The 25859-nt window shown below is 42.1% G+C and overlaps 1 protein-coding gene across 1 annotated transcript in view; it reads left to right on the forward strand.

Moving 5' to 3' along the window:
• CHAT (choline O-acetyltransferase) overlaps positions 1 to 13909 on the forward strand; it is a 54867-nt gene extending 40958 nt beyond the window's left edge. The window contains exons 13-14 of the mRNA XM_021943242.2: positions 6972 to 7109; positions 9110 to 13909. Coding sequence (XP_021798934.1) covers positions 6972 to 7109; positions 9110 to 9379 — 408 coding nt within the window. The 3' untranslated portion in view covers positions 9380 to 13909. The remainder of the gene's footprint in view (positions 1 to 6971; positions 7110 to 9109) is intronic.
• The last annotated feature ends 11950 nt before the right edge of the window (positions 13910 to 25859 follow it).

Consider the following 25859-nt stretch of genomic DNA (forward strand, 5'->3'; position numbering starts at 1 on the left):
TAATGATAATAATAGCACCTAATATGTATAGCATCTTGCAGTTTATACAAGAGGAGTCAACTGTGAGGGGAAGGGGCTCAAGCCTGGCAAGTGGTGGGGGTCACATACCTTCCCCAATCGCAGGCAAGGCAGTATCTGTTCCCACCTAGGGCTGCTTTTGCCTCTTATTCTCTGTATATTCATTTATACTACCTGTGAACAAAAAGTCTTTGCTGAAAATTAATAGGGAAATCAAACTTGCAAGGGAAATGTTTCCCTAGTTTAGAGAAATAATTTATTTTCTGGTACTGCAAAGCTATTGTTTGCAATAGCAAAATAGAGAATAAGCAGCGACTTGGACTACTCATTAATACCTTCATTGCAAGTCATTCTAATACAGTCTTTGAAGGATCATATAATCTATGAGAAGGAGCTGAACAAATTTCACTCTAGATAGTTGAAAACAGTTGCTAGATCCCTAATTCATCTAAATACTTAAGTGTTTGTTCTATTTGGGGAAAATGTAGCACCCGTTCATGTATTCAGTGGGTACTTTTTTTTTTTGGTCTTCATGCTTTATGCCAGGCAAGGTGCTGGGTGCTAGGAAACAAAATATGAAGTCCATAAGCCCTGTCCTTAGGGAGGTTACCGTGTAGTTGGGAGAAGAGGCCCTTCAACGTGAATACCAATCCCATGTGAAAAGAGCCCTCAGAAAGTAGCAGGGGACATGGAAGAGTCAACTGTTTTCTCTGCTTGGGAAAGCCAGGAAGAATTCCCAGGGGAAGTAGTGCTTCATGTGAGCCACAAAGGATGAAGAGAGGCTTGTCAGGCAGACACAGGAGGGAAAGATGGCTCAAGAAGGGTACCATGTGCAAAGGCTGAGAGCCTTAAGAGAATAAGACCCATTCGAGGAAAAGCAGAGCACAGCTTGCAAAGGACAGTGGAGCAGGGGAGATGTTGGATTTCCCTGTTACAAAGTGTGTTACGGTGACTGGGTAGAAGAAGGACTGGTTGCAATTGGGGGTGGGAATGTTTGCTGAGACGCAGAGTTGCTGGTTAAGAACCTTTCTAATATGGAGGGAGAGCTGGTGTTTGGACTGGAGCAGGACAGGGGCAGGGTGAAGGGGAAGATGTAAACTCCTCCTCTTGGTGGAAGAAACTCCTCCTGCATGGTGGACTGCACACAGGGTTACTGTCACTCTCTCAGAAACCCTCCAAAAACAACAGCAAGGGATTTTTGAAAGCCATAAATACACCAGGGCAAAGGGAACTGGAAAGGAGTAGCAGCAACGTTTTAGAGCTGGAAAGCAGAACACATGGCGACTGACTCAGCAAACAGTGAGAGAAGCTTGGGAGACTGGGTAATTTATGAAGAACAGATAATTATCTTTTATTGTTGTGGAGGTTGGACGTCCAAGATCAAGGTGCCAGAAGGTTTAGTGTCTGCCAAAGCCTGCCCTGTGCTTCCAAGATGGCGCCATGTTGCTGCATTCTCCTGAGGGGTCAAGCACTGTGTCCTCACATAGTGGAAGGTGGAAAGGCCGAGGGCTGAACACTGTGTGCAGCCTCTTGTATGAAGGCCTTAAACCCATTCATGACCTAATCACCTCCTGAAGGTCCCACTTCCTAATCCTATCATACCATTAAGCTTTAACACATGAAGTTTGGACAGGACCCAAACATCCAAACCATAGCAGCTGATGATCTATATAAAAAGCAGTTAGACCCTCAGTTCCTCTCTACCACCCCAGGCAGCCAGGCTACTAGCCCCTCTCCCCAGTGGTGAGCTAGAAGTTCATTCTCTGGAGAGGCTGAAGCAGAAGGACTCTAGACTTGAGAACACTAGGCACGGCTGAGGGAGGGAATACTGTATGGAAATTAATTGGTTAATTAAAGTCTTCTTACTTACTACTAAGCCCTCCAGCCACTCAGCTCCATACACACTGGGAACTAGCTCTGTAACCACCCCTCACCAAGCAGGAGATTAGAAGATTCCTCTGTGGTAAAATTAACCAGGCCAAGAGAGAACACTCACAGAAACTGATAGTTGGGGCCCACAGTGAAAGAGCCTAGTCAGCACACGAGGTAGTGGTTTGCCAAGAGGCAGAGCTGCTAGTTAAGAACCATTCTAATATTGAAGAAGAGCTACTGTAAGGCCAGTGAAGCCCTCAGGTTAACAAATACATTTCACACATAAATCTTCTAATCATATTTTCAGTGCTTTATCCTTAAATACAAATAGCCATGGATCCTCAGACATTGAGAAGACATAAAAGAGTAAAACCAACACCAACAAACATTTTTGCTAATTAAAAAATATCTTTTTTAAAAAACTTGAAATGGACCAGGCACAGTGGTTCATGCCTGTAATCCCAGCAATTTGGGAGGCCAAGGCGGGCAGATCACCTGAGGTCAGGAGTTTGAGACTAGCCAGGCCAAAATGGCAAAACCCTATCTCTACTAAAAATACAAAAAAGGCCAGGCGCGGTGGCTCACACCTGTAATCCCAGCACTTTGGGAGGCCGAGGCAGGCGGATCACCTGAGGTCGGGAGTTCGAGTCCAGCCTGACCAACGTGGAGAAACCTGTGTCTACTAAAAATATGAAAAATTAGCCAGGCGTGGTTGCGCATGCCTGTAATCCCAGCTACTCAGGAAGGCTTAGGCAGGAGAATAGCTTGAACCTGGGAGGTGGAGGTTGCACTGAGCCAAGATTATTGCATCATTGTACTTCAGCCTAGGCAACAAGAGCAAAACTCCATCTCAAAAAAAAAAAAAAAAAAAAAAAAACCATCACCACCACCAACAAAATTATCCACGTGTGGTGGCACATGCCTGTAATCCCAGCTTCTAGGGAGGCTGAGGCAGGAGAAATGCTTGAATCCAGGAGTCGGAGGTTGCAGTGAGCTGAGATTGCACCACTGCACTCCAGTCTGGGCGACAAAGACCCCTTCTCAAAAAACAAACAAACAAAGAAAAACTTGAAATGAAAAAAGTACAAGAAACAACTGAACAGTTTAAAAGTGATCACTGAGATTCTTTGAAAAATAAAAGGAGTTACTTCATCTATATGTGATACGAAACTAAAAGCATTTTTCAGGAAATAAAAATAACTCTGGGGGAAAATATGGTAGAAAAAAATTCAGTGGAAGAATTAGAAGATAATCTGAGACAATATCCCCAAAATATCAACACAACAAAGAGGTGAAATATAAGAGAGAAAAGAGGCTTAGTCCAGGAGAACAATATTCCAAATAATTGTTGTTCAGAAAGAGAAAATGATGGAGGGGGTCCTCAACAAAATAATTTAAGAAATTTCCCCAGAAATGAAGAACATGAGTGTCCATATTTAGAGAGTTCATCAAGTACCTTGCTTAATAGATGGAAAATACTCATAGCAAAGGAAATTTCACAACACTAAAGATGAAGAGAAGATTCTAAAATCTATCAGAGGACAAAAAAATCAAATACAAAGATCCATAAAAAAGATGTAATTAATTTCTGAACAGCATCGTTGGAATGTGGAAGATAAAAGAGCAGTGTCTTCAAATTCTGAGAGAAAGTGACCTTCAACACACATTTCATACCCAGCTAAACTACCATTAAATTTGAAGATAGATCAAAGACATTTTTAGACAGAGAAAGTCTCAAACATTTTACTTATTAAGCACCATTTCTCACAAAGCTACTGGAGAATGTAGACTTCTAAAGTGAGAAAATAAAACATAAAAGAGGAAATCATAGGCTCAAAAAAATCAGAAGATTTAACACAAGAAAAAGATAGAGGGTTGTCCCCAGGATGATAGTAAAAGGAGATCACAAATCAACAGTTGTTGAGTAGACCTAGAGAGCAATCAGTCCATAAAGAAGCAAGAAGTGAGAGAATGAATGAAATTCTTGCTGCATGTTTAGGAATCAATTAGAAACAGATACATGGGGCCTGGTGTGGTGGCTCACGCCTGTAATCCTAACACCTTGGGAGGCCGAGGCAGGTGGATCACCTGAGGTCAGGAGTTCAAGACCAGCCTGGCCAACATGGCGAAACCCCATCTCTACTAAAAATACAAAAAATAGCTGGGTGTGGTGGCACATACCTGTAATCCCAGCTACTCAGGAGGCTGAGGCAGGAGAATCACTTGAACCCAGGGGGTGGAAGTTGCAGTGAGCCAAGGTCACGCTACTTCACTCCAGCCTGGGCAAAAGAGCAAAACTCCACCTCAAAAATAAATAAATAAATAAATAAATAAAAGAAATAGATACATGGAAAGCAAAGGAAGTAAAAAATCAATTTATACATTGTCAATTCTAGGGGAAACAAAAAATTCAGTAAGAAAGGAAATCTAATCATAGTATACTACATGACCCAGCTGTGAATACTTGCTTAATTATACTTATGTATATTGTTCTGTATACATAATTATGCTGTATCTTGATCTAACTACAAAGAGTTAAAACGTAATCTTATTGGGAAGATGAGAGAGTAGAAGTGTGCTGGGGGAGCAGGGTCATAAAAGAACTGAAATTGGCCAGGTGCAGTGGCTTATGCTTGTAATCCCAGCACTTTGGGAGGCCGAGGCAGGTGGATCACGAGGTCAGGAGATCGAAACCATCCTGGCTAACACAGTGAAACCCCGTCTCTACTAAAAATACAAAAAAATTAGCCAAGCGTGGTGGTGGGCACCTGTAGTCCCAGCTACTCCAGAGTCTGAGGCAGGAGAATGGCATGAACCTGGGAGGCGGAGGTTGCAGTGAGCTGAGATCGCACCACTGCACTCCAGCCTAGACCACAGAGTGAGAGACTCCATTAAAAAAAAAAAATAGCTGAAATTTCACTGTTTATAACAAGAAGATTATAGGTAAAACTGAGAAATTCAGTAGTGGTAACCTAAGCATATATTTGGAGGAAAGAAAGTATATGCCCAAAAGAAATAGCTAAAAGACTATAAGGAATTACCTCCTTGGGGTAGGAATCCGTGCTGGCAAAATGACCTTGGCTTTTGGCTTATTTGGATTTCTAAACGATATAAATATATGACAATAACAACTTTAAATTTATTAAAATGTCTAGGAAAACACCCTCCAAAGCATTGCCATAGGGTTGTGTTAAAAATTTGAAGTTGATGAAAACAACCAAATCAAAGAGATGGGTTTGGGGAAAGGAGAGATACAAAGACGCTTATGAGGTGAATCTGGTGTGTGGTTGGACACGGAGGGTAAGGAAAGGGGAAAAGAAGCAAGGAAACCTAATAACTGGTAAGCATATTTGCCAGTGGTCATGGAGAAAGGAAGTTCCAATGGCAAGGTGGTCCAGAGCCCCCATCACTTACTCTCGCACTGTTCTGTAGTTTTCCTTCCTCACACTTGAGTTTATGATCATGTTTTTTTGCATGGTTGATGAAATCTGCCCCCCACTACGCCATAAGTTCCACAAGGACTAAGTCTACAACTGTCTCGTTCTCTGTTGTGGCTCCAGGACCTGCGGCACTAGGCACATAGTAGGCACTCAATTAAGATTCCCTAAATGAATGAATGAAATACTGAATTATAAGTCATTTCACTCATTATTACTCATGGCTCTGAGCCAAACAACCTGTGAACTCAGTCTCTCTTGCTACAGTTATTCCAAGGTGGTGAAAAGAGGGGTGAGTTGACTGTTCACAGGGCAGCTGCTTCTATGAACCAACACAAATCAGGAATTAAATAGAGGAAACCAGAGAAATTAAAAGAGTAGTCTCCTTCACAGATAGGCCCACCGTTCTTTCCTTCTGTCCTAACAGGGCACATCTAAAGTAAGCTGTGGTTGTGTAATGTTTGTCTTTTCAGCCTCTAATTAGGTGCGTTCATAGAGAACAGAGCCTGTCATCTTTATGCATTCATTCGCAACCGAAAAAGAACAGCTGTCAAATCCCTAAACGTGCCTTGTAAACCTATACCAAGTTCATTGTGAATGGGAAGTTTCTTCCTGTGCAGGGCTTTGACAGCTAAGTGGCCATCCTAGAGAACTGTGAAACCCCAAGAGTTACCCTGATGTTGACCCAAAAGTGATTGTTATGGGTGAGGGTGGCCCCCTGAGTCTCCATCAGCCCCTAGAATTGCTCCAAATAAACATGTAGTCCAAAAAAACCAGTGTGCATACTACATACCCAGCCTCAAGTGGGGGAGCCATAGAATGAGTACCCAGCTCCACTTCCAGACACCCCACCCTCCATGAACCCCTCCTACATTGACATCCTGGAGCTTTCTCTATATTTCTATCCTTTGATGAAAGTTTAAATATATTGTGATAATAAGAAAAAGAACTTTTATCATTCAACTGCCTCTTTCCCCTTGAAAATGTCAGCTGAGCCTGCTAAGGGGTCTAGTTCCTGTCTCAAAACGATTTCTTAGATTATGGATCCAGTTTAAATGAATTGATCCTGAGCCATGAAATAGCAGCCAAGATTCAGGAACAGATCTCACAACCTCTATCCTCCATCTCTTGTTCCCTGCGCTCCTACTGGAGGAGACAGCGCTGATTGTGGTGAGAGTCTGTTCAGGACAGCCTGGGACGCCCTTCACAATGCTTGCACAGGATCCAGCAGTCCCCAAGCCCTGCACACAGCCTTCTTCCCAAACTCTCTCCCCTGCCCAAGTAGTTGGTAGTTGAGATGTCCAGGCCAGCCCCATTCTTTCCACTTAGAGAACCAGCCAGGTGTAGGTGTGTAGGGGATGCTCAGACTCACTAACCTTTAGCTCAGATATCTCAAGCTAGAACCCAACCTGCTCTGGACTCACTCAGTGCACGTGGAAATGTGCAAGGGCCCGGGAGCAGAGGCCGCATGGTACAGCGGTCAGTCCTGAGCAGCCACTCACACACATTGTTGGCAGCAGGCACTGGATAAGAATGAGCCGTGGCTGCTGGAGTCACCAGTAGTCCTGTGGACTACAGAGGAGGGAACAAGGAGTTGCAGGGGGCCCACTTCTCATCTCCTGTTCTTTGCCCCCAACTACCCAGGCCATAACAGGGATGGCCATTGACAACCACCTGCTGGCGCTACGGGAGCTGGCCCGAGCCGTGTGCAAGGAGATGCCCGAGATGTTCATGGATGAAACCTACCTGATGAGCAACCGGTTTGTCCTCTCCACCAGCCAGGTACAGCCCCGTGCAGCCATCACCCAAGAGTAGTGTAGTCAGTAAGCTTTCTAAAGAACAGTGACAACAAGCCCACTAGCTGGAGTCAGGCAAATCCTGCCTCTGCTTTTTCTGAACTACGTGACTGTCAGCAAAATGATCTGAATGTTCATTAGAAGATGGTTTACTGACTAGGCTTGGTGGCTTACAACTATAATCCCAACACCTTGGGAGGCTGAGGCAGGAGGATTGCTCGAGCCCAGGAGTTTGAGACCAGCCTGGGCAAAATGGAGAGACCTCATCTCCCTATTTTAAAAAATTAGCTGGGCATGGTGGTGCGTGCCTGAAGTCCCAGCTACTAAAGAGGCTGAAATAAGAGGATTGCTTGAGCTGGGGAGGTGGAAGTTACAGTGAGCCTTGATTGCACCACTGCATTCCAGCCCAGGTGACAGAGTGAGACCCTGTCTCAAAAAACAGAAAAAAAGAAGGTTTCCCATCTCCTAAACGGGAGTAATCAGCAGACCCTACTCAGCCGAGGTGGAGACAGTACAGGAACACACCCATTCTGGTGCCCTAACCGTTACATCTTACTACCTTTCAATCTATTACCGCGGTTTCCATGGGCTCTGACACCCAGCAGGTCTGGAGTGAAGTCTTGGCTCGGCTAGATTCAATGATGTAGGGAGAAAGCCCAGTCCAGGGCCTGGCATGGACAGGGCCCTCTAAATAGGTCACAGATATTATTGTAAAGGGCCACGCGACCAACAGCAGAACATTCATGGCCAGCCCAACATCTAACCAGTCGGCAGCGTGTCCTGTGTGAGGGCCACTGCCACAAAGACAGAATGCAATCCATTAGATAGAGGTCGTGGTTTAGGAGGGGAAATGCCCCACAGCCATCAATTTACTAAAATGCCACCTCATCTGCGAAAAGCTGGACGTGGGCAGTACTGGGGTTGATGAGCTGTGTTTGAGGACAGAAGCCCACTCAGTAATTGGATGTTGTCATTATGGCAGTGAGCATGCAGACGTGAATAAACGAGGACAGAACACAGCACCATAAATTTCTCAGGAAATCATCCATGGGCAAAAAGTGCTTTGGAATGACTTTATGGCCTTCGGCTATTGCACGGCAAATTTATCTGACAATGCGGTGACTCTATTAGCAAGACTAATGGTTTGTTCTGCCCCATTAAAACAGCCAGTGTCACTTCCGAAGGCCTAAGCACACAACACCAGGAACCTGTAGGTTTAAAACAAACCAGGCCCTGCACCTGCCTGAGAATCCTTTCTACTTTTTTCCATAGGACCAGCTAATAAAATTAATCTGGGGTGTGGGGGTTTTGTTGTTTTCCAACTGGAAAGTAGCATTTATGGCTTGAATGCTTTCAGAAACATACTTTCTTGGTTTGTGATCTGGATTACAAAATCTCAGCACTCTGAATTCAAAACATACTAGGTGCATAAGTAAAACTCCAGTTGATGGCAATCTTTGAAACACCCAATGCTGGGTAATTGGGCATGGCCAGGCTGCAGGGAGAAATCAGAGCAGCCAAGCAATACTGACAGTAATTAAGGATCTGGGGAAAATCGACAGAGAGGATGGGCCAGATTTCCTCCAGTTCATAAATTCCTCCCTCCGGAAAGCATCTAACTGTGGGGTGCCACCAGGGGACCATTTAGTAAATTACCTGATTGCCTCCATGCCTTAAATGGCCCCCAGGTGAAGGGGAGACTCAGCCCAAGACCCAGCACCAGGTCACGATGGGAACTTCCAACTCCACAAGTAGAGCAGATTGCACACCAGGGAGTGGGCTTGGGGCCCCTCGTCCTCTGATATCATGCAGTTAGATGGGTCTGTTTTTATGACTCTGGCTGTGTCCATCCATGCTGAAGCAATCACTTGATTTGGTTAATTCAGTCAAACCCCCAGGTGGAAAACAGTCAGAGAAGCCAAGCCCAGTCAACGCTGGCAGGCTGCATTCCAGAACAAGCAGCTTCTGACCTGTCCTCTCCTCCAGGTGCCCACAACCATGGAGATGTTCTGCTGCTATGGTCCTGTGGTCCCAAATGGGTATGGTGCCTGCTACAACCCCCAGCCAGAGACCATCCTTTTCTGCATCTCCAGCTTTCACAGCTGCAAAGAGACTTCTTCTAGCAAGTTTGCAAAAGCTGTGGAAGAAAGTCTCATTGACATGAGAGACCTCTGCAGTCTGCCGCCACCTGCCGAGAGCAAGCCATTGGCAACAAAGGAAAAAGCCATGAGGCCCAGCCAGGAACACCAACCTTGACTCCTGCCACTAGGTTTCACCTCCCAAACTCAGCCTCTAGAGCAGCCAGACCCTGCCGATCCCCGCTCCCATCCCTTACCCCAGCTTGCCACAGCTCCCTGTCCTCAGAGTCCAACCCACAGATCACACAGAGACATCACACAGAGTTGGAGTGTTAGGAGAAAAGGGTCCCCTCTTTATGTATGGGAATCGTCATTTTCAAGGTGCCTTTGGGCCTGTGCACTGGGAAACGGGACCAGCCTGGCTCGGAGGCAGCCTGGATGCACTGGCGAGCCACAATGAGGACTCCTGTGGTCCTCGGAAGCTTAGTGTTCATGTCTCCTTCTCCAGCAGGACCTAGTGTGTCCAGGTGATGCTTCTGCGCAATGAAAGGATGAGTCACCTTATTACATGCAATGTACCTAAATGAGTTAGGAAGGAAGACGCTAACTCCAGGTCATTACCTTTTTTCTTTTTGTGGGGAGAGGAGGCTGTGTTTTGAGATTCAGAGCATTCCAATCGTGGCATTCTCAGTGCCTCCACTGAGCCGTACAGTCCTGTGAGCACCCGCTCCTCCTAAACACACCACAGAGCCCAAGTCCATTTAAAATATAGTGACTTGGGCCCACAAACACATTTCTGCTTTCGTGCCCAGGGGCAGCCTTCTGTTGAGCTCAGAAAATTGTGTCCAGGTATTCTGAAAGGAAAAAAAAATTACCTGTGACTGCCCTGGAGTTGCTGCCACTCTCTGCTTAGCAGACGGCATCAGGGCCAGTCCAAGAAAAGTAAACTGCACAGCCCCAAGCAGATGGCGCCTGGTGCCGGTGGGTTTGCAAAGGACCTGGCCCCTTCCTGGGGTCCTGCCATTTGCGTTTTTTCTGCATCTTTTCCCCTCTCCTCCCCTCCTACATGCTCCAGTAGGTGGAGAAGAGAGATGGTTACTTTGGGTTTTTCTGTTATCTGTTTTAGGACAGAGATTTTTAAGAAAACCACCCTGACATTAAGTTCAGAAAATATTAGTGATTCAAGCAGGATCCTTAGGCAGCTGGGCTCCTTTGTTTGGAGCAGGCTATCCAGGGACTCTGACAAAAACCCATGTGGTAGAGCCTAGAGCAGGGCTCTCTTCTGGCCTCAGGGACTGAGGGGACAGCTGGCAGGGAGCAGGGCTGGTAGGAGGGCACAGCCTCATCCAGAGTCAAACCCAGCCCCAGCTCCAGCTCCAGCTCCACCCCCAGCTCCAGCTCCAGCATGGGCAGGATAGACAGGTCAGCCCAGGCAGAGTTGAGATGTCTGGAGAGACTGTGATCATAGAAGAGATGCAAGAGGCACTTCCCTTTGGAGCACATTTTTATGGGAAGTCTAAAGGGCAGGGGAAGGGAGTGAGAAAGCAACCAAAGAAATCTACAGCACAGAGCCTGTGTGTTCTGCTGCACGTCCCTCCAATCCTGCTGCTTCCTGCTGAGCACTCTGCTCTAGCCCAGGAATCCTGTAGGTTTCCCTTCTTTGGGCCACTGTGAAGGCTCTCCATGCTTTGACCTGGACTGTCACAGGCCAGCAGAGGTGGGGTGGGCATTTGACCTTTGCTCAGCTCTTTGAAAACACAAGCAGCCTCAAGAAGTGAGTCCCTGAACCCCTGGTTTTAGATGAAGGATCTCTATTACATGTTGTGAGAGATTTGGGCACCGCCCTTTGAACATACAAACTTAAGTCATTGGCCTGTAGATTTATGCTCCTTCCCTCCCACAGCCACCTTCCTGCTCTGCTTAGGAAGTTGCAGCACAAGGGTCCTGGGGTTTTCTGGGGAAAGGCAGCCCACTTGCTGTAAGTTGGCCCAAAGCTACTTGTCTGTTCTTTCCAAATGACCACAGTGCAGATCCGAGTTCTCCTCTGGTTCCTTTCCCTCCATGGATCTCTGGGCAGACAAAGAGCTCCAGCTATGGGACCAGGCAGCCCCACCAACCTTGGCCAAATGACACGCATGCCCAGAGACTCAATTCCCTCCACTGTCAAATGAGAACAAGAATGTCCCCACTTGCAAGACTATGAGGATTGGAGAGCATGTGTGTCGAGGACCTTGCTGGGTCAACAATTCATTTGTCTTTGTCTGGAGTCTGCCAGAAGCAGTAGCCAATGTTTAAAAGACACAGGGGCCAGGAGAGAAAAGGGAGGAAAGAATTAAGTCTCTCCTAGTCTATGGCATGCCATCACGGGGTCAAGTAGGGGCAGGGAGGCTTCATGGGGCCTACCTTTGGGATGACATTACCCCAGTGGACATTGTTTGGGTGGTTTTCTTTTAAACTATTTACACTGATATGACAGACCCAAACTCATATCTGCTCCAAGCACATGGAAAGGTAATTCACTCTGCACATTCGGATATCAAACTATGCACTGTGAGGGCTGTGAGAAACGCAAACAGTAAATGCCTGGCAGGAGGGAACACTTCCTCTCTCTGAGGAAGAGGCTGGAAGCTGGTCTTCCCCCTCCAATAATACACGGGTGCACTGAGTCTTTATGCAACGGCAACACTGAGCCATGGCCAAGGGCATCTCTACGGGGATCCTGGGAAAGGAGCCTGCTCCAGGTGTCCCCAAAGAGATGGAAAATGAGATAGTCATTTGGAACAGTGATGCATATGTATGTGGCCACCTTACAATACTGCTAAGTTGCTAAAATACATAAAGTTAATATTTGAGTTCTATTTTTATAAAATAGTTCTAGATTTATGGCAATATATACGTGTATAGCCTTTCAATTTTAATTTCTAGTTTTGTGCTTTGAAGAAATATATGTATGATTAAAGAACTGTATATTGTAAGCATTATATTCAAATTATTTAAAGATTGTAAGCCTATATTCAATAAAAAGTAATGCCAAGAAAGATGATGTTGGCCATTGTTTCTACCCAGACTCGCTTTAAAATATAATGTCATAAATTCTCTCAGCTGGGTCAACAATTCATTTGCCTTTGTCTGGGGTCTGCCAGCAGCAGTAGCCAATATCTAAAAGACACAGGGGCCAGGAGAGAAAAGGGAGGAGAGAACGAAGTCTCTCCTATGGCATGCCATCACGGGGTGGGGCAAGGGGCAGGGAGGCTTCATGGGATGCTTGTGATCAGGTTGACAGAAACCTGGGTGTAGACAGAAAGTGGGTGTCTCCAGTTAAGCCTGCACAAACATGTGTGGACAATGTGCAGCAGAGAAAAGAGCACAAGGCTCAGAGGTCAGATGCCTGGACAATAAACACAGCTCTGTTTCTAACTTACTGAGGACTTTGGGTAAGTGACTTCCCCTCTCTAGGCTTAGTTTCCGCATCTGTACAATGGGAATATTGATATCAGCATTACTCAGTTCCAGGGCTGTAGAGAGATGATATGAGATGGTCACTGTTTGAAAACTTAGGAAGTGGTGTAAAAGCCAAGCCTTCTTGTTGCATGCTCACACAGACATATGCACACAGCTTCTTTTGCCCGCACAGCTGACATACATTCCAAGCTGCAAGATGTCCTTATAGCCAAGAAAATCCACAAAATCCGAACTGAGATTCCTCCAAATGGAAGCCCAAATGCCTTCCAATTGGACCCTAAAAAAGAACCTTGAAGTGTGTGGGTTTGTGGGATTCAGGATGCTGGAAAGGCACTATTCAAAGAGATAATGGCTAAGAGTAGTCCAGCAGGAGTGGAGGGGAAAGGAAAGAACAAGATCTGAGCAATGTGGGTTTTGCTCTTACCACAGATGTCACAGGCATCCTCGAAGTAACCAGATGCAGACACTGAGAGAAGGGCAAGAGCAGGCAAGCCGACCCGCAGCATGCAAAACCACGCCACCCTCCTGCAGCCTCTGAAGCTCCCTGCAGGGTGGGTGTTGGTACAGAAGCAGGGAAGAGTCCCTCCCAGGTTCATAAGAGCAGCTAGAAGTTTCCAAATTACTCCTAAGCAGTTCTCCTTGGAGAGTTATGTGAGAAAAAGAGAGAGAGCGAGAGAGAGAGCGCTAGGTGGAGGGAGGGAGATTGAGAGAGACATTGTGCAGTACCTTGGGTTCCCTTTATAAATTCAGCCTATCTCCCTGTTTTTGTGCTTCTGAGTTTTCATTTCAAAGAAGCCTCTTGAGTCTGCAAGGTGAACAATATGCCACATCTGGGACAAGCTGGCCACACATCCCGCAAAAGGACCTTTCTAAAAGCTGTTCTTTCTCGGCTCCCAGGGACCAGCTCTCTCCTTGTTCTTCTACTGTGTGCTCCTCCCAGCTCCTTCTGGGCTTTCTCTTCCTATTTCTGCAGTGTACATCCCAATGGACCCCTTAGTCTCTGTTTCTTATATTAAGGTGCAGCAATATGGGCTGAGGTGATGCAGAAGGGCCTCTCCACCTGCAAAACCATATACAAAAAAAGGGAAACGTTTTAAAATATATAATCAAGTTCAAGAGAAAGAAAGCAAGTCCTCACATTCCAGAAAAGAGAAAGATGTCCAGAGCACAGCACTAAGCAGGAGCCCAAAGTGAAGCAGAATAACCTCAGTGGCTCCAGCTGGGTTCACCGTCCCTGCAAGCAGAGAAGACATAACAGCTCATGCAAGGCACAAACTGGGACCTCCCAGAGGCATGCCGACCATGTGACAAGAACTAGAAAAACGTTTCTCATCAGTGCAGGAGATGAGAAAAAAAGCCTGCCATCCACAGGGCTGTAGATGGGGGAAAAGACATCCATGAGAAAGTCAAACCATAAACTCATGCCATACGTGGACGAGGAGCTTGAATTCATACCGCTTATATGTACAGCAGGCACTCCAAGCCAATAATTTTTTTTATTCTTGCCAAACATATTTATTTATTTTTATTTCAATAGCTTTTGGGGTACATGTGGTTTCAGGTTATATGGATGAACTGTATAGTGGTGCAGTCTGAGATTTTAGTGCACCTGTCAGCTGAGTAGTGTACATTGCACCCAATACATAGTTGTTTTAAAATCTCTCACCACCCTCCCACACTCCCCCTTCTGAGTCTCCATAGTCCATATCACTCTGTGTGCCTTTAAATACCCATAGCTTAGCTTCCACTTATAAGTGAGAACATACATGTTTTTTGTTATTGTTCCTGAGTTACCTCACTTAGAATAATGGCCTCCAGCTCCATTCAAGTTGCTACAAAAGACATTTCCTTCTTTTTTATGGCTGAGTATTATTCTATGGTATACACATTACATTTTCTTCACTCATTGGTTTATGGGCACTTAGATTGGTTCCATATCTTTGCAATTGTAAATTGTGCTGTAATAAATACACTTACACAGGTGTCTTTTTGATATATGACTTCTTTTCCTTTGGACAGATGCCCAGTAGTGGGATTGCTGGATCAAATGGTAGATCTACTTTTAGTTCTTTAAGAAATCTCCATGCTGTTGTCCACAAAGGTTGTACTAATTTACATTCCCACTAACAGTGTATAAGTGTTCCCTTTTCACCACATCCATGCCAACACCTATTGTTTTCTGACTTTTTAATAATGGCCATTCTTGCAGGAATAAGGTGGTATCTCATTGTGGTTTTAATTTGCATTTCCCTGAGGATTAGTGGTGTTGAGCATTTTTTCATATGTTTGTTGCCATTTGTATGTCTTCTTTTGACAAATGTATATTCATATCATTTTCCCACTTTTTGATGGAATTATTTGGTTTTTTCTTGGTAATTTGAGTTCCTTGTATAATAGATTCTGGATATTAGTCCTTTGCTGAATGCATAGTTTCCAAATATTTTCTCCCATTTTGTGGGTTGTCTGTTTACTCTGTTTACTTTCTTTTGCTGCACAGAAGCTTTTTAGTTGAATTAGGTCTCATTTATTTATTTTTGTTTTAGTTGTATTTGCTTTTGGAGTCTTAGTCATTAATTCTTTGCCTAGGCCAATGTCTACAAGAGTTCTTCCTAGGTTATGTTCTAAAATTTTTATGGTTTCAGGTCTTAAGATTTAAGTCTTTGATCCACCTTGAGTTGATTTTTGTAAAAGGTGAGAGAGAGAGATCCAGTTTCATTCTTCTACATGTGGCTAGCCAGTTTTTCCAGCACCATTTGTTGAATAGGGTATTCTTTCCCCAATTTATGTTTTTGTACACTTTGTCAAAGATCAGATAGTTTTAAGCATTTGCCTTTATTCCTGGGTTTGCTATTCTGTTCTATTGGTCTATGTGTATACTTCTATGCCGATACCATGCTGTTTTGGTAACTATCACCTTGTAGTATAATTTGAAGTTCAGCAATATGATGCTTCCAGATTTGTTCTTTTTGCTTAGGATTGCTTTGGCTATTTGGGCTCTTTGTTGGTTCCATATGAATTTTAGGATCCTTTTTTCTAATTCTGGGAAAAATGATGTTGGTATTTTGATAGGAATAGCATTGAATCTGTAGATTGCTTTGGCCAGCATGGTCATGTTCACAATATTGATTCTATGAATCCAGGAGCATGGTATGTGTTTCCATTTGTTTTGTCATTTATTATTTCTTTCAGCAGTGTTTTGTATTGTAGTTCTTCTTTTAGAGTTCTTCCACCTCCTTGGTTAGGCATATTCCTAGGTATTTTATATTTTTTTGCCACTGTTCTTAAAGGGATTGAGTTATTAACTTGATTCTCAGCTTGGTCATTGTGGGTGTATAGCAGTGCTACTGATTTGTATATATTGACTTTTTTTAACCTGAGGCTTTCCTGAAATTGTTTATCGAATCTGGGAGTCTTTTGGAGGAGTCTTTAGGGATTTTCTAGGTCTACAATAATATCATCAGTGAACAGTGATAGTTTGACTTTTGTTTCTAATTTGGATGTCCTTTATTTCTTCCTCTTAGCTGATTGCTCTGACTGGGACTTCTAGTATTATGTTGAATAGAATTGGTGAAAATGGGTATCCCTGTCTTGTTCCATTCCTCGGGGAGAGTGCTTTCAAATTTTCCCCACTCAGTATGAGGTTGGCTGTGGGTTTGTCATATATGGCTTTTATTATTTTGAGGTAAGTCCCTTTTATGCCTAGTTTGTTGAAAGTTTTTATCATAAAGGGAAGCTGAATTTTATTGAATGTTTTTCCCGCATCTATTGAAATAATCATATGGTTTTTGCTTTTAATTCTGTTTATGTGACGTATCATATTTCTTAACGTGCATAAGTTAAACCATCCCTGCATCCCTGGGATGAAACCCACTTGATCATGGTGAATTATCTCTTTGATGTGCTCTTGGATTCAGTTAGCTAGTATTTTGTTGAGGATTTTTGCATCTGTGTTCACCAGGGATATTGGTCTGTAGTTTTCTTTTTTGTTATATCCTTTCCTGGTTTTGGCTTTAGGGTGACTTCATAGAATGAGTTAGGGAGAATTCCCTTTTTCTCAAAATTTTCGAATAGTTTCAGTAGGATTCTAACCCAATAATTTTAAAAAGCCAACTTGGCCTAGATCTGTAAGACCCAAAGGACCTCATCAGACTCAAATACAAAACCACTTTCCACTCTGCACACACCAAACACCCACATAGGAAAACATTCCATTAAAAATGAGCTTGCAGAAAATACAAACAACACAAGAAACAACTCACATTGAAGAAAAGCATCAGAAATTAATTAAAGCAAGGCCAGCCATGCATAAGACAGAATTATCACTCAAATGAGTCTCTCCAGAGGCCCAGAGGTTAAGGTTTTTCAAGGGAATGGGTGCTGCTGACTGGTTGGGGATGCAATCATAAGGGTGTGGAAAACATTACTTGTACACTAAGTCTGCCCCGGTAAAGAAATTATTAAAGAAACACAAGGAAGATAACATAAGGAGTTCCAACATACACACAGGAGTTCCAGAAAGAGAGATGACAGCAAATGGGGCTAAAGACTCTTCAAACAGAAAGTGAATAAGAATATTCCAGAATTGAAGAAACACATAATTCTAAAACTCATGGTCAAAGAAGAGATTACAATGGAAATTTTAAAATACTTAGAGCAGAGAGATAAAGGTACCTCATATTAAAATCTCTGGGATATAGCAAAAGTGTTTAGGGAAGATATATGGCTTTAAACACAACAGAAAAGAAGAAACATTGAAAATTGATGAGCTAAGTGTCACTTAAAAGGAAGAAAAAGAACCAAATGGTAAACTTAAAGAAAGCAGAAGAAGATAATAAAGATAAAAACATCATGAAAGAGTAAACAAACAAACAAAAAAAACAGAGAAGCTAAACAGAACAAAAGTTAGCTGTATGAAAAGACTAACAAAATAGACAAGTCTTATAAAACCAATACAAAGAAAGTTAGAAATAAATAATATCAATAAAAAGTTGACATATTTCAATAAAGCGGACGTTAAAAAGATCAACTACTTTATGTCAGTAAATTTCAAAATGTAGACACAAATAGAAACATTCTTAGGGAAATATTATTTGTCAAAACTGGTGCAGGAAGAAATCAAATTCTGGATAGTCTTATAAATCATAAATAAACTGAAGCAAAGGTTTAAAATCCCTTTGGTAAAAAAAAAAAAACAAAAGGAGTGCAAAGTTTTATACACAAGTTCTACCAACCTTTCAAAGAAGTGATCATTTTCATTGTATCTAAGATAAATAAGGGGGTATTCTCTCTTTTTCTATACTCTCTCATTTATTCTCTGAGACTACTATAACTTTAATACCTAAACCAAACAAAGACATACAAGAAAGAAAAATTACAGACCCATTCCACTCATGCATATCTATGAAGAAATCCTAAACAAAATATAAGCAAACAAATGTTAAGATATTAAAAAGATAATACATCTATGACCAAATTCAATTTCTCCAAGAATGTAAAATCGTTTAATATTAGAAAATAGCTAACTGTCATTTACTCATTGACAACATAAAGAATTAAAATAATGGGATCACTCTAATCATTAAAATGCATTCAATAAACTTCACCATCCCTAATTTAATTTTTTAAAAGAACCTCCATAGAAAGAGGACTTCAAGGTCGTTGACGAGAGCCACCTTGTACTTGCCGCCTCCTTCACATAGAAGAACGCAAATAGCAAATAGATAATCACACTTCAAATAGAGCATCTAAGAGAATTCAACAGAGAAGTGACATGAAACACCAAGAGACGGAAGCAAAAGAGCCTGCTCAGCTGGGATTGGCTGGGAACCCAGAGAGGCTCCCCAGTGTGGGGAAGCGGTAAGTGAGAGATCCCCAGTAGTACATATTTCTAACTTGGGCTCCAGTAATTCTAGCCAAGGAAGAGCCCCTTGACTCCCATGGGCCCTAAGACTACCATAGGGAGGTGCCTAAAGACCACACAACAGCATTGCTCCAAAGAGGGAGTTCATGCCAACTCCCATACACCTCTCCGAGTTCTAAGCAGCTATAATAAGGCACCATTTTGAGAGCCCAGTCCCCACCATATTGCATCCTGCTGGAGTCTCAACAGCCCCTGCATTTCCATATCCCCAGAGCCCCACTGACATCCCTTACCCATGGTCACCACTGCTGCTGGCTGCTGCTGTCAGGGCCAAAGCATGAGTCATTAGCAGTAACCCTGTCTCCCCTAGTAGCGGGGCCACCATGCATTTTCATGGACCCTGAGGACACGCTACTTCACCCACAGCCACTGACCCCCATGGCAGGCTGCTGTCACTGGGTGCTAAAGTGTGCCCAACTGGCAGCAACCCTATCTCCCCCAGCAGAGGGGTCCCCATGCATTTTCACACACTACAAGGACAGGCTCCCCCGCCCACAGCCATCACCTGCAGGCAAAGTGCATGCCCCCCAGCCATCTGCCTATAACTGCTGCCACTGAAAGTGACCCTGCTCTCCCAGCAGCAGGACTACAGCATAGCCACTGCTGCCCAAACACAGGTACTCTGCTGGGAACCTGAAGATCACCCCACCCCTGCCCACCACATCCACTGCCCCCACACACAACTGGAGGTCCTGAGGACAGGCCCACCCAGCTCCATACCACCCCACCAGTTCCCAAGCACACCATCTGGGGACCTGAGGATCACCCTGCCCAGTCTACCACCACTGACAACTAAGCACTCCTCCCAGGGACCTGTAAACAGACCCACTGAACCTGCCACAAATACCACAGCTGGCACCCACGCACACCATGCCACCTGCAGGACTGGGGACTGGCTCACTCAGCCCATCATAGCCACTGCCAACATCAGTATGGATTGCTTGGGAGTCAAAGAGTTGTCCCACTACATGCTACAGCCATTTCCCACACCATGTTCACTGCCTGGGGACATGAGGACCCACTCACCTCCCCAACCTACCGCAGCCAATACTGGCACCCAAGCAAGTCACCTTGCTTGGGAGGCCCCAAAATAGTCCTGCCTGTACCCACTAACACTGGTGCTAGGGTATGCCACCCTGGGACCCAAGGACAGGCCCATTTGACATTCCTGTCCCCAGAAAAACTTCACCATGGCCTCCATGAACAACTGCACACTAAGCCACTGAAGAAATCACAAGCATTACCGATACTGTGTACAGCTAAAGAACTTAAACAAAGACTACACTTCTGTACACACCTAACCAAGTGCCCTACCCAACACCATAGATACATCTTCAGGAAAAAGTCCTCTCCTACAAAAACAGACCCAAAATATTGGAAGAAGTGACTGTTAGAGAAGACGCACATATATCAATGTAAGGACAAAAAGAAAAAAAATACAGGAAAAAGCAAGAATATATGACATGTCCAAGGGACCACAGTAATAATTCTCCAGCAACAGGTTCCAATGAAAAAGAAATTTATAAAATACCAAAAAATATAATGATATCAAAGAAGCTCAGTGAGACACAAGAGAACACAGATAGACACACAAAGAAATCAGAGAGACACTGCAGGATTTGAACAAAAAAGTTACCAAAGAGATAGCTATCATAGAAAGGAAAAACCAGAAATCCTGGAACTGAATAATTCATTGAATGAAATTTAAAAATATATATTTGAAAGTTTCAACAACAGATTATATCAAGAAGAAAAAAAAGAATTTCAGAACTTGAAGATAGGTCTTTTGAAATAACTCAGTCAGACAAAAATAAATTTTAAAAGAACTTAAAAGAATGAACAAAGCCTATGTGACATATGGGAGACCATAAAGTAACCAAGTATATGAATGCTTGGTGCCCCAGAAGGCAAAGAGAAAACCAAAAGGGAGGAATAGAAAATACATTTAATGAAATAATAGCTGAAAACTTCCCTAGTGTAGTAAGATTTAGACAGCTAGATACAGGAAACTCAGAGATCCCAAATAGATAAAATTCAAAAAGTCTTCTCAATGGCACATTATAGTCAAACTGTTGAAAGTCAACGACAAAAAGAGAATCCTAAACACAATAAGAGAAAAGTATCCAGTCACTTATAAGGGATTTGCCATCAGACTAACAATGGATTTCTCTGCAGAAACCTTATAATCCAGGAGATAATGTAAAGATACATTCAAACTGCTAAAAGAAAAAAACTATCAACCAAGGATCCTACATCCAGCAGTTATCTTTCATAAATGAAGGACAAACAAAAGCTGAGGGAATTTATCACCAGTAGACATGCCCTACAAGAAATGCTTACGGGAGCCCTATACTTGAAAACAAAAGAATGATATCTACCGTCATGATGAAAACACATGAAAGTATAAAATCCACTAGCAGAGCAAACACACAAATAAGGGGAAAAAAGGACTCAAATGTTACTACTATGGAAAACCACCAAACCACAATGATAAACAATAAGAGAGAAAGGAAAAAAGAATATACAAAACAACCAGAAATCAATTGATAGAATGAAAAAATAAGCCCTTACATATCAACAATAACCTTGAATCTAAACATATTAAACTTCCTACATATATCTTCCTACTAAAAGATATAAACTAGCTGAATGAATTTTTTAAATGACTAACTACATATTACCTAAAAGAAACTCAACTCACTTATAAAGATACACGTGGACTGAAAGTAAAGGGGTAGAAAAGATATTCCATGCAACAGAAACAAAAAGTGAGCAGAAGTAGCATACTTATAGCAGATAAAACAGACTTTAAGCCAAAAACAATAAAAAGAGACAAAGGAGGTCATTAAATAATGATAAATGCATCAATTTAGCAAGAAGATATAACAATTGTAAATATATATGCACTCAACACTGCAGCACCCAGATATATAAAGCAAATATTATCAAATCTAAAGGGAGAGAAGACTCCAGTACAGTAATAGTGGGTTGCTGAAGTCCCCCACACTCAGTATACAAAAAAAATTGGATTTAAACTGCACTTTAGACCAAATGGACCTAACATTTACAGAACATTTCACTCAACAGCTACAGAATATATACATCATTCTCATTAGCACATGAAACATTCTCCAAGACAGACTATATGTTAAAACACAAAACAAATCTCAAAAAAAACTTTAAAATTAAAATCATATCAAGTATCCTCTCGGACCACAGTAGCATAAAACTAGACATCAACAAGAAGAGAAACTTTGAAAACCGTATAAATACATAGAAATTAAACAACCCGCTCCTGAATGACCATTGGGTCAATGAAGAAATCAAGGAGGAAATAAAAAATTCTTGAAACAAGTGCAAATCAAGACAAAACATACCAAAATATAGAATACAGCAAAAGTAGTACTGAGAGGCAAATTTATAGTATTATAGTAACAAGTGTCTACATTTTTAAAAACAGTAGAAAGGTTTCAAATAAGCAATCTAATAGTACACCTCAAGGAACTAGAAAAGCAAGAACAAACCAAATCCAAAATTAATAAAAGGAAAGAACTAATAAAGATCAAGGCAGAAATAAATGAAATAGAGATGTAAAAACAATACAAAAGGTCAACAACATGAAAAGCTGGTTTTTCAAAAAGATAAACAAAACTGATAAACTGCTAGCTATACTAACCAAGAAAAGAAGAGAGAAGGCCCAAATAAAATCAGAAACAAAAAAGGAGACATTACAACTAATACCACAGAAATACAAAAGATCATCAGAGACTATTATGAACAACTATATGCTAACAAGCTGGAAAACCTAGAGGAAATGAATACATTCATGGACACACACAACCAAGGTTCAATCAGGAAGCAACAGAAGACCTGAACAAACCAATAACTTGTAATGAGATTGAATCTGTAATCAAGTCTCCCAAAAAGAAAAGCCAAGGACTGGAAGGCTTCGCTGCCAAACTCTACCAAAATTACAAAGAAGAACCAATACCAATTATTCCAACTATTCCAAAAAATTGAAGAGGTAGAAATTCCTCCTAACTCATGCCACAAGGCAAGCATTACCCTAATACCAAAACCAGACAAGGACACACACCCAAAAGAGAAAACTACTGGCCAATATCCCTGATAAAAATAAATGCAAAAATCCTCAACATAATCCTAGCAAATCAAATCCAACAACACATTAAAATGATAGTACACCATGATCAAGTGGGATTTATCCCAGGGTTGCAAGGATGGTTCAAACATGCAAATCAATAAACATGATACATCACATCAACTGAATAAAGGACAAAAACCACATGATCATCTCAATAGATGCAAATAAAGCATTTGACAAAATTCAACATCCCTCAACAAACTAGGTGTAGAAGGAACATACCTCAAAATAATAAAGCCCATATATGACAAATCCACAGCTAACATCATACTGAATGGGGAAAAGTTGAAAGCCTTTCTTCTTAGAACTGGAACAAGACAAGGATGTCCACTTTCACCTTTCACCATAATACTGGAAGTTGTAGCCAGAACAATCAGGTAACAGAAAAATAAAAGGCTTCAAACTTGGAAAAGAAGAAGTCAAATTGCTGCTCTTTGCAAATGACGTGATTTTACACCTAGAAAAATCCAAAGACTTATCAAAAAAACCTCTCAGATCTGATAAATGAATTCAGTAAAGTTGTAGGATACAAAAGCAACCTACAGAAATCAGTAGCATTTCTATATAACATTAATGAACTATCTGAGAAAGAAATGGAAAAGGCAATCCCACTTAAAATAGCTATGAGAAACCAAACTACCGAGGAATAAATTTAACCAAGGAAATGAAAGACCTGTACAAGGAAAACTACAAAATATGTAAGAAAGAAATCGAAGATGACACAAACAATGGAAAAACATCTTATGCTCACGGATCAGAATAATTAACATTGTTAAAATGGTCATAATACCCCAAGAAATCTGCAGATTCAATGCTATTCCTATCAAAATATCAGCATCTTTCCCAGAATTAGAAAAAATAATACTAAAATTCCTATGGAACCAAAAAGGAGCCCAAATAGCCAAAGCAATTTGATCAAAAAGAACAAAACAGGAGGCATTACTTTACCTAACTTCAAATATATTACAGAGCTATAGTAACAAAAACAGCATGGTATTGACAGAAAAACAGACACACAAGCCAATGGAACAGAATAGATAACTCAGAAATAAATCCACATATTTACAGCCAAACTGATTTTCAACAAAAGCATGAAGAACACACATGAGGAAAAAGACATCTTCTTCAATAAAGGGTGTTAGGAAAACTGGATATCCTTATCCAGAAGAATGAAACTGAACTCCTATCTCTCACTATATACAAAAACCAACTCAAGATGGGATTAAAGGCTTAAATGTAAGACTCAAAACTATAAATCTACTAGAAGAAAACATAGAGAAAACACTTTAGGACATTGGTCTAGGCAAAGATATGGCTAAGACCTCAAAAGCACAGGGAACAAAAACAAAAATATATGAATGAGACTATATTAAACTAAAAAGCTTCTGCACTACAAGGAAAGCAATCATCAGAGTGAAGACAGAACCTGTCGTATGGGAAAAAATGTTTGCAAACTATTCATCTGATAAGGGATTATTATCCAGAATATATAAGAAACTCAAACAACTCAATAGTTAAAAAATAATAATAATAATCCCATTTAAAAAGTAGGCAAAGGACATGAATAGACTTTTCTCAAAAGAAGACACACAAATGGCCAACCGGTACACACAAAAAAAATGCTCAACATCACTAATCATCATCACTAATCATTAGGGAAATACAAATCAAAACCACAATGAAATATCATCTTACCCTAATTAGAATGGCTATTATTAAAAAGATAAAAAATAACAGATGCTGGTGAGGATGCAGAGAAAAGGGAACTCATATTTCTTGGTGGGTGGGAATGCAAATTGTACAGCCATTATAGAAAACAGTATGGAGATTCCTCAAAAAACAAAAAATAGAACTACCATATGATTCAGCAACCCCACTATTGAGTGTCTGTCCAAAGCAAACAAATCAGTATATCAAGAGGATGAATAATGACATCATGTACAGTCCTGCCTTCCTCCATAGTCTGCTGGGTTCAGCTGTGTTGGTGAATTCAGTAGTTCTTGTCCGATGATGCAAAACTCTTAAGTGTTGGGGGAAATTATTTATGACCCATAATAATGTCAAACTTCTACTGATATAATTCCTCTATTTACCAATCGTGTATAAACCAATTCTTATCAAAGAAATATGTATCATAGAACATACTGTACACGTGGAGAGAATTAAAATACACAGTAGTGTACGTTGGGAGAATTAGTGAGAAAGGGTTTTTTAAATCCTTTACTATTCAAAAGGAGGGTAAAAATATCAACTACAATTGAATATTTAGAAAATAAAGAAGTGCTGTAATTGCAAGGGTATTGCGATTGTTAGGTTGGGCTAATTGCTGTAATAAACAACCCCCAAAATCTCAGTGGTTATGGAATAAATGTTTCCTTCTTGCCTTGGTCACCAACAAATGTAGATGGGTGGGGCTCTATTCGGCTCAGCTACTCAGTGGTCCAGGTTCCTCCCACGTTTTGGGTCTGTCTCCCCAGGCACCTCCGGTCCTCCCTGGGATCCCATACCTGGCTACCGATAAGAAGGCGACAGCAGGTGTGGAGGAGACTTTTAAGGAGCCATGCCTAGAAGTAGTGGATGTCTTTTATGTCCAAATTCCAATCAGCAGAGCTGAGCAACTAAAAGGGAATTGGATGAATTCACAGTTTTGGCCCCACCAAATAGCCTCACTGGTGACAGAACAGGAAGGGGGAAAAGAGGTAGGGGAAGAGGAATGATGAACAAATACTCCCAATCAATCAAAAACAGGCAAGAAAATAGAAGAAATGCAAGGGTTTCCAATCCATACTACACCGCTGTCACTCTTGGGACCACAACTTGCCCTCCCTGAACCTCGGTTTTGTAAACAGAAAACATAAAATACTGACGAGGGATGGTAAACTGATTCAACCAGACAACGCAGGGAAAGTGCTTAGCACTCTGCCTGACACGAACTTACTGTGCCTGGCTGCTGCTGTTATTTATCACTAACACTTGCCACAGCAGGTCGAACGCGCGCGTTTGCGGACCAGGCGCTGAGGGTCACGTGAGCAGCTTGGGGCCGGGAGGATCCCCTAGCGCCACTCCGGCCCCGCCCCGCGCGTAGCCACGCCCACCCGCCAGGGCCGGAAGAGA

The sequence above is a fragment of the Papio anubis genome, chromosome 11, assembly GCF_008728515.1.
Source record: "Papio anubis isolate 15944 chromosome 11, Panubis1.0, whole genome shotgun sequence".
Taxonomy (NCBI): Eukaryota; Metazoa; Chordata; class Mammalia; order Primates; family Cercopithecidae; genus Papio; species Papio anubis.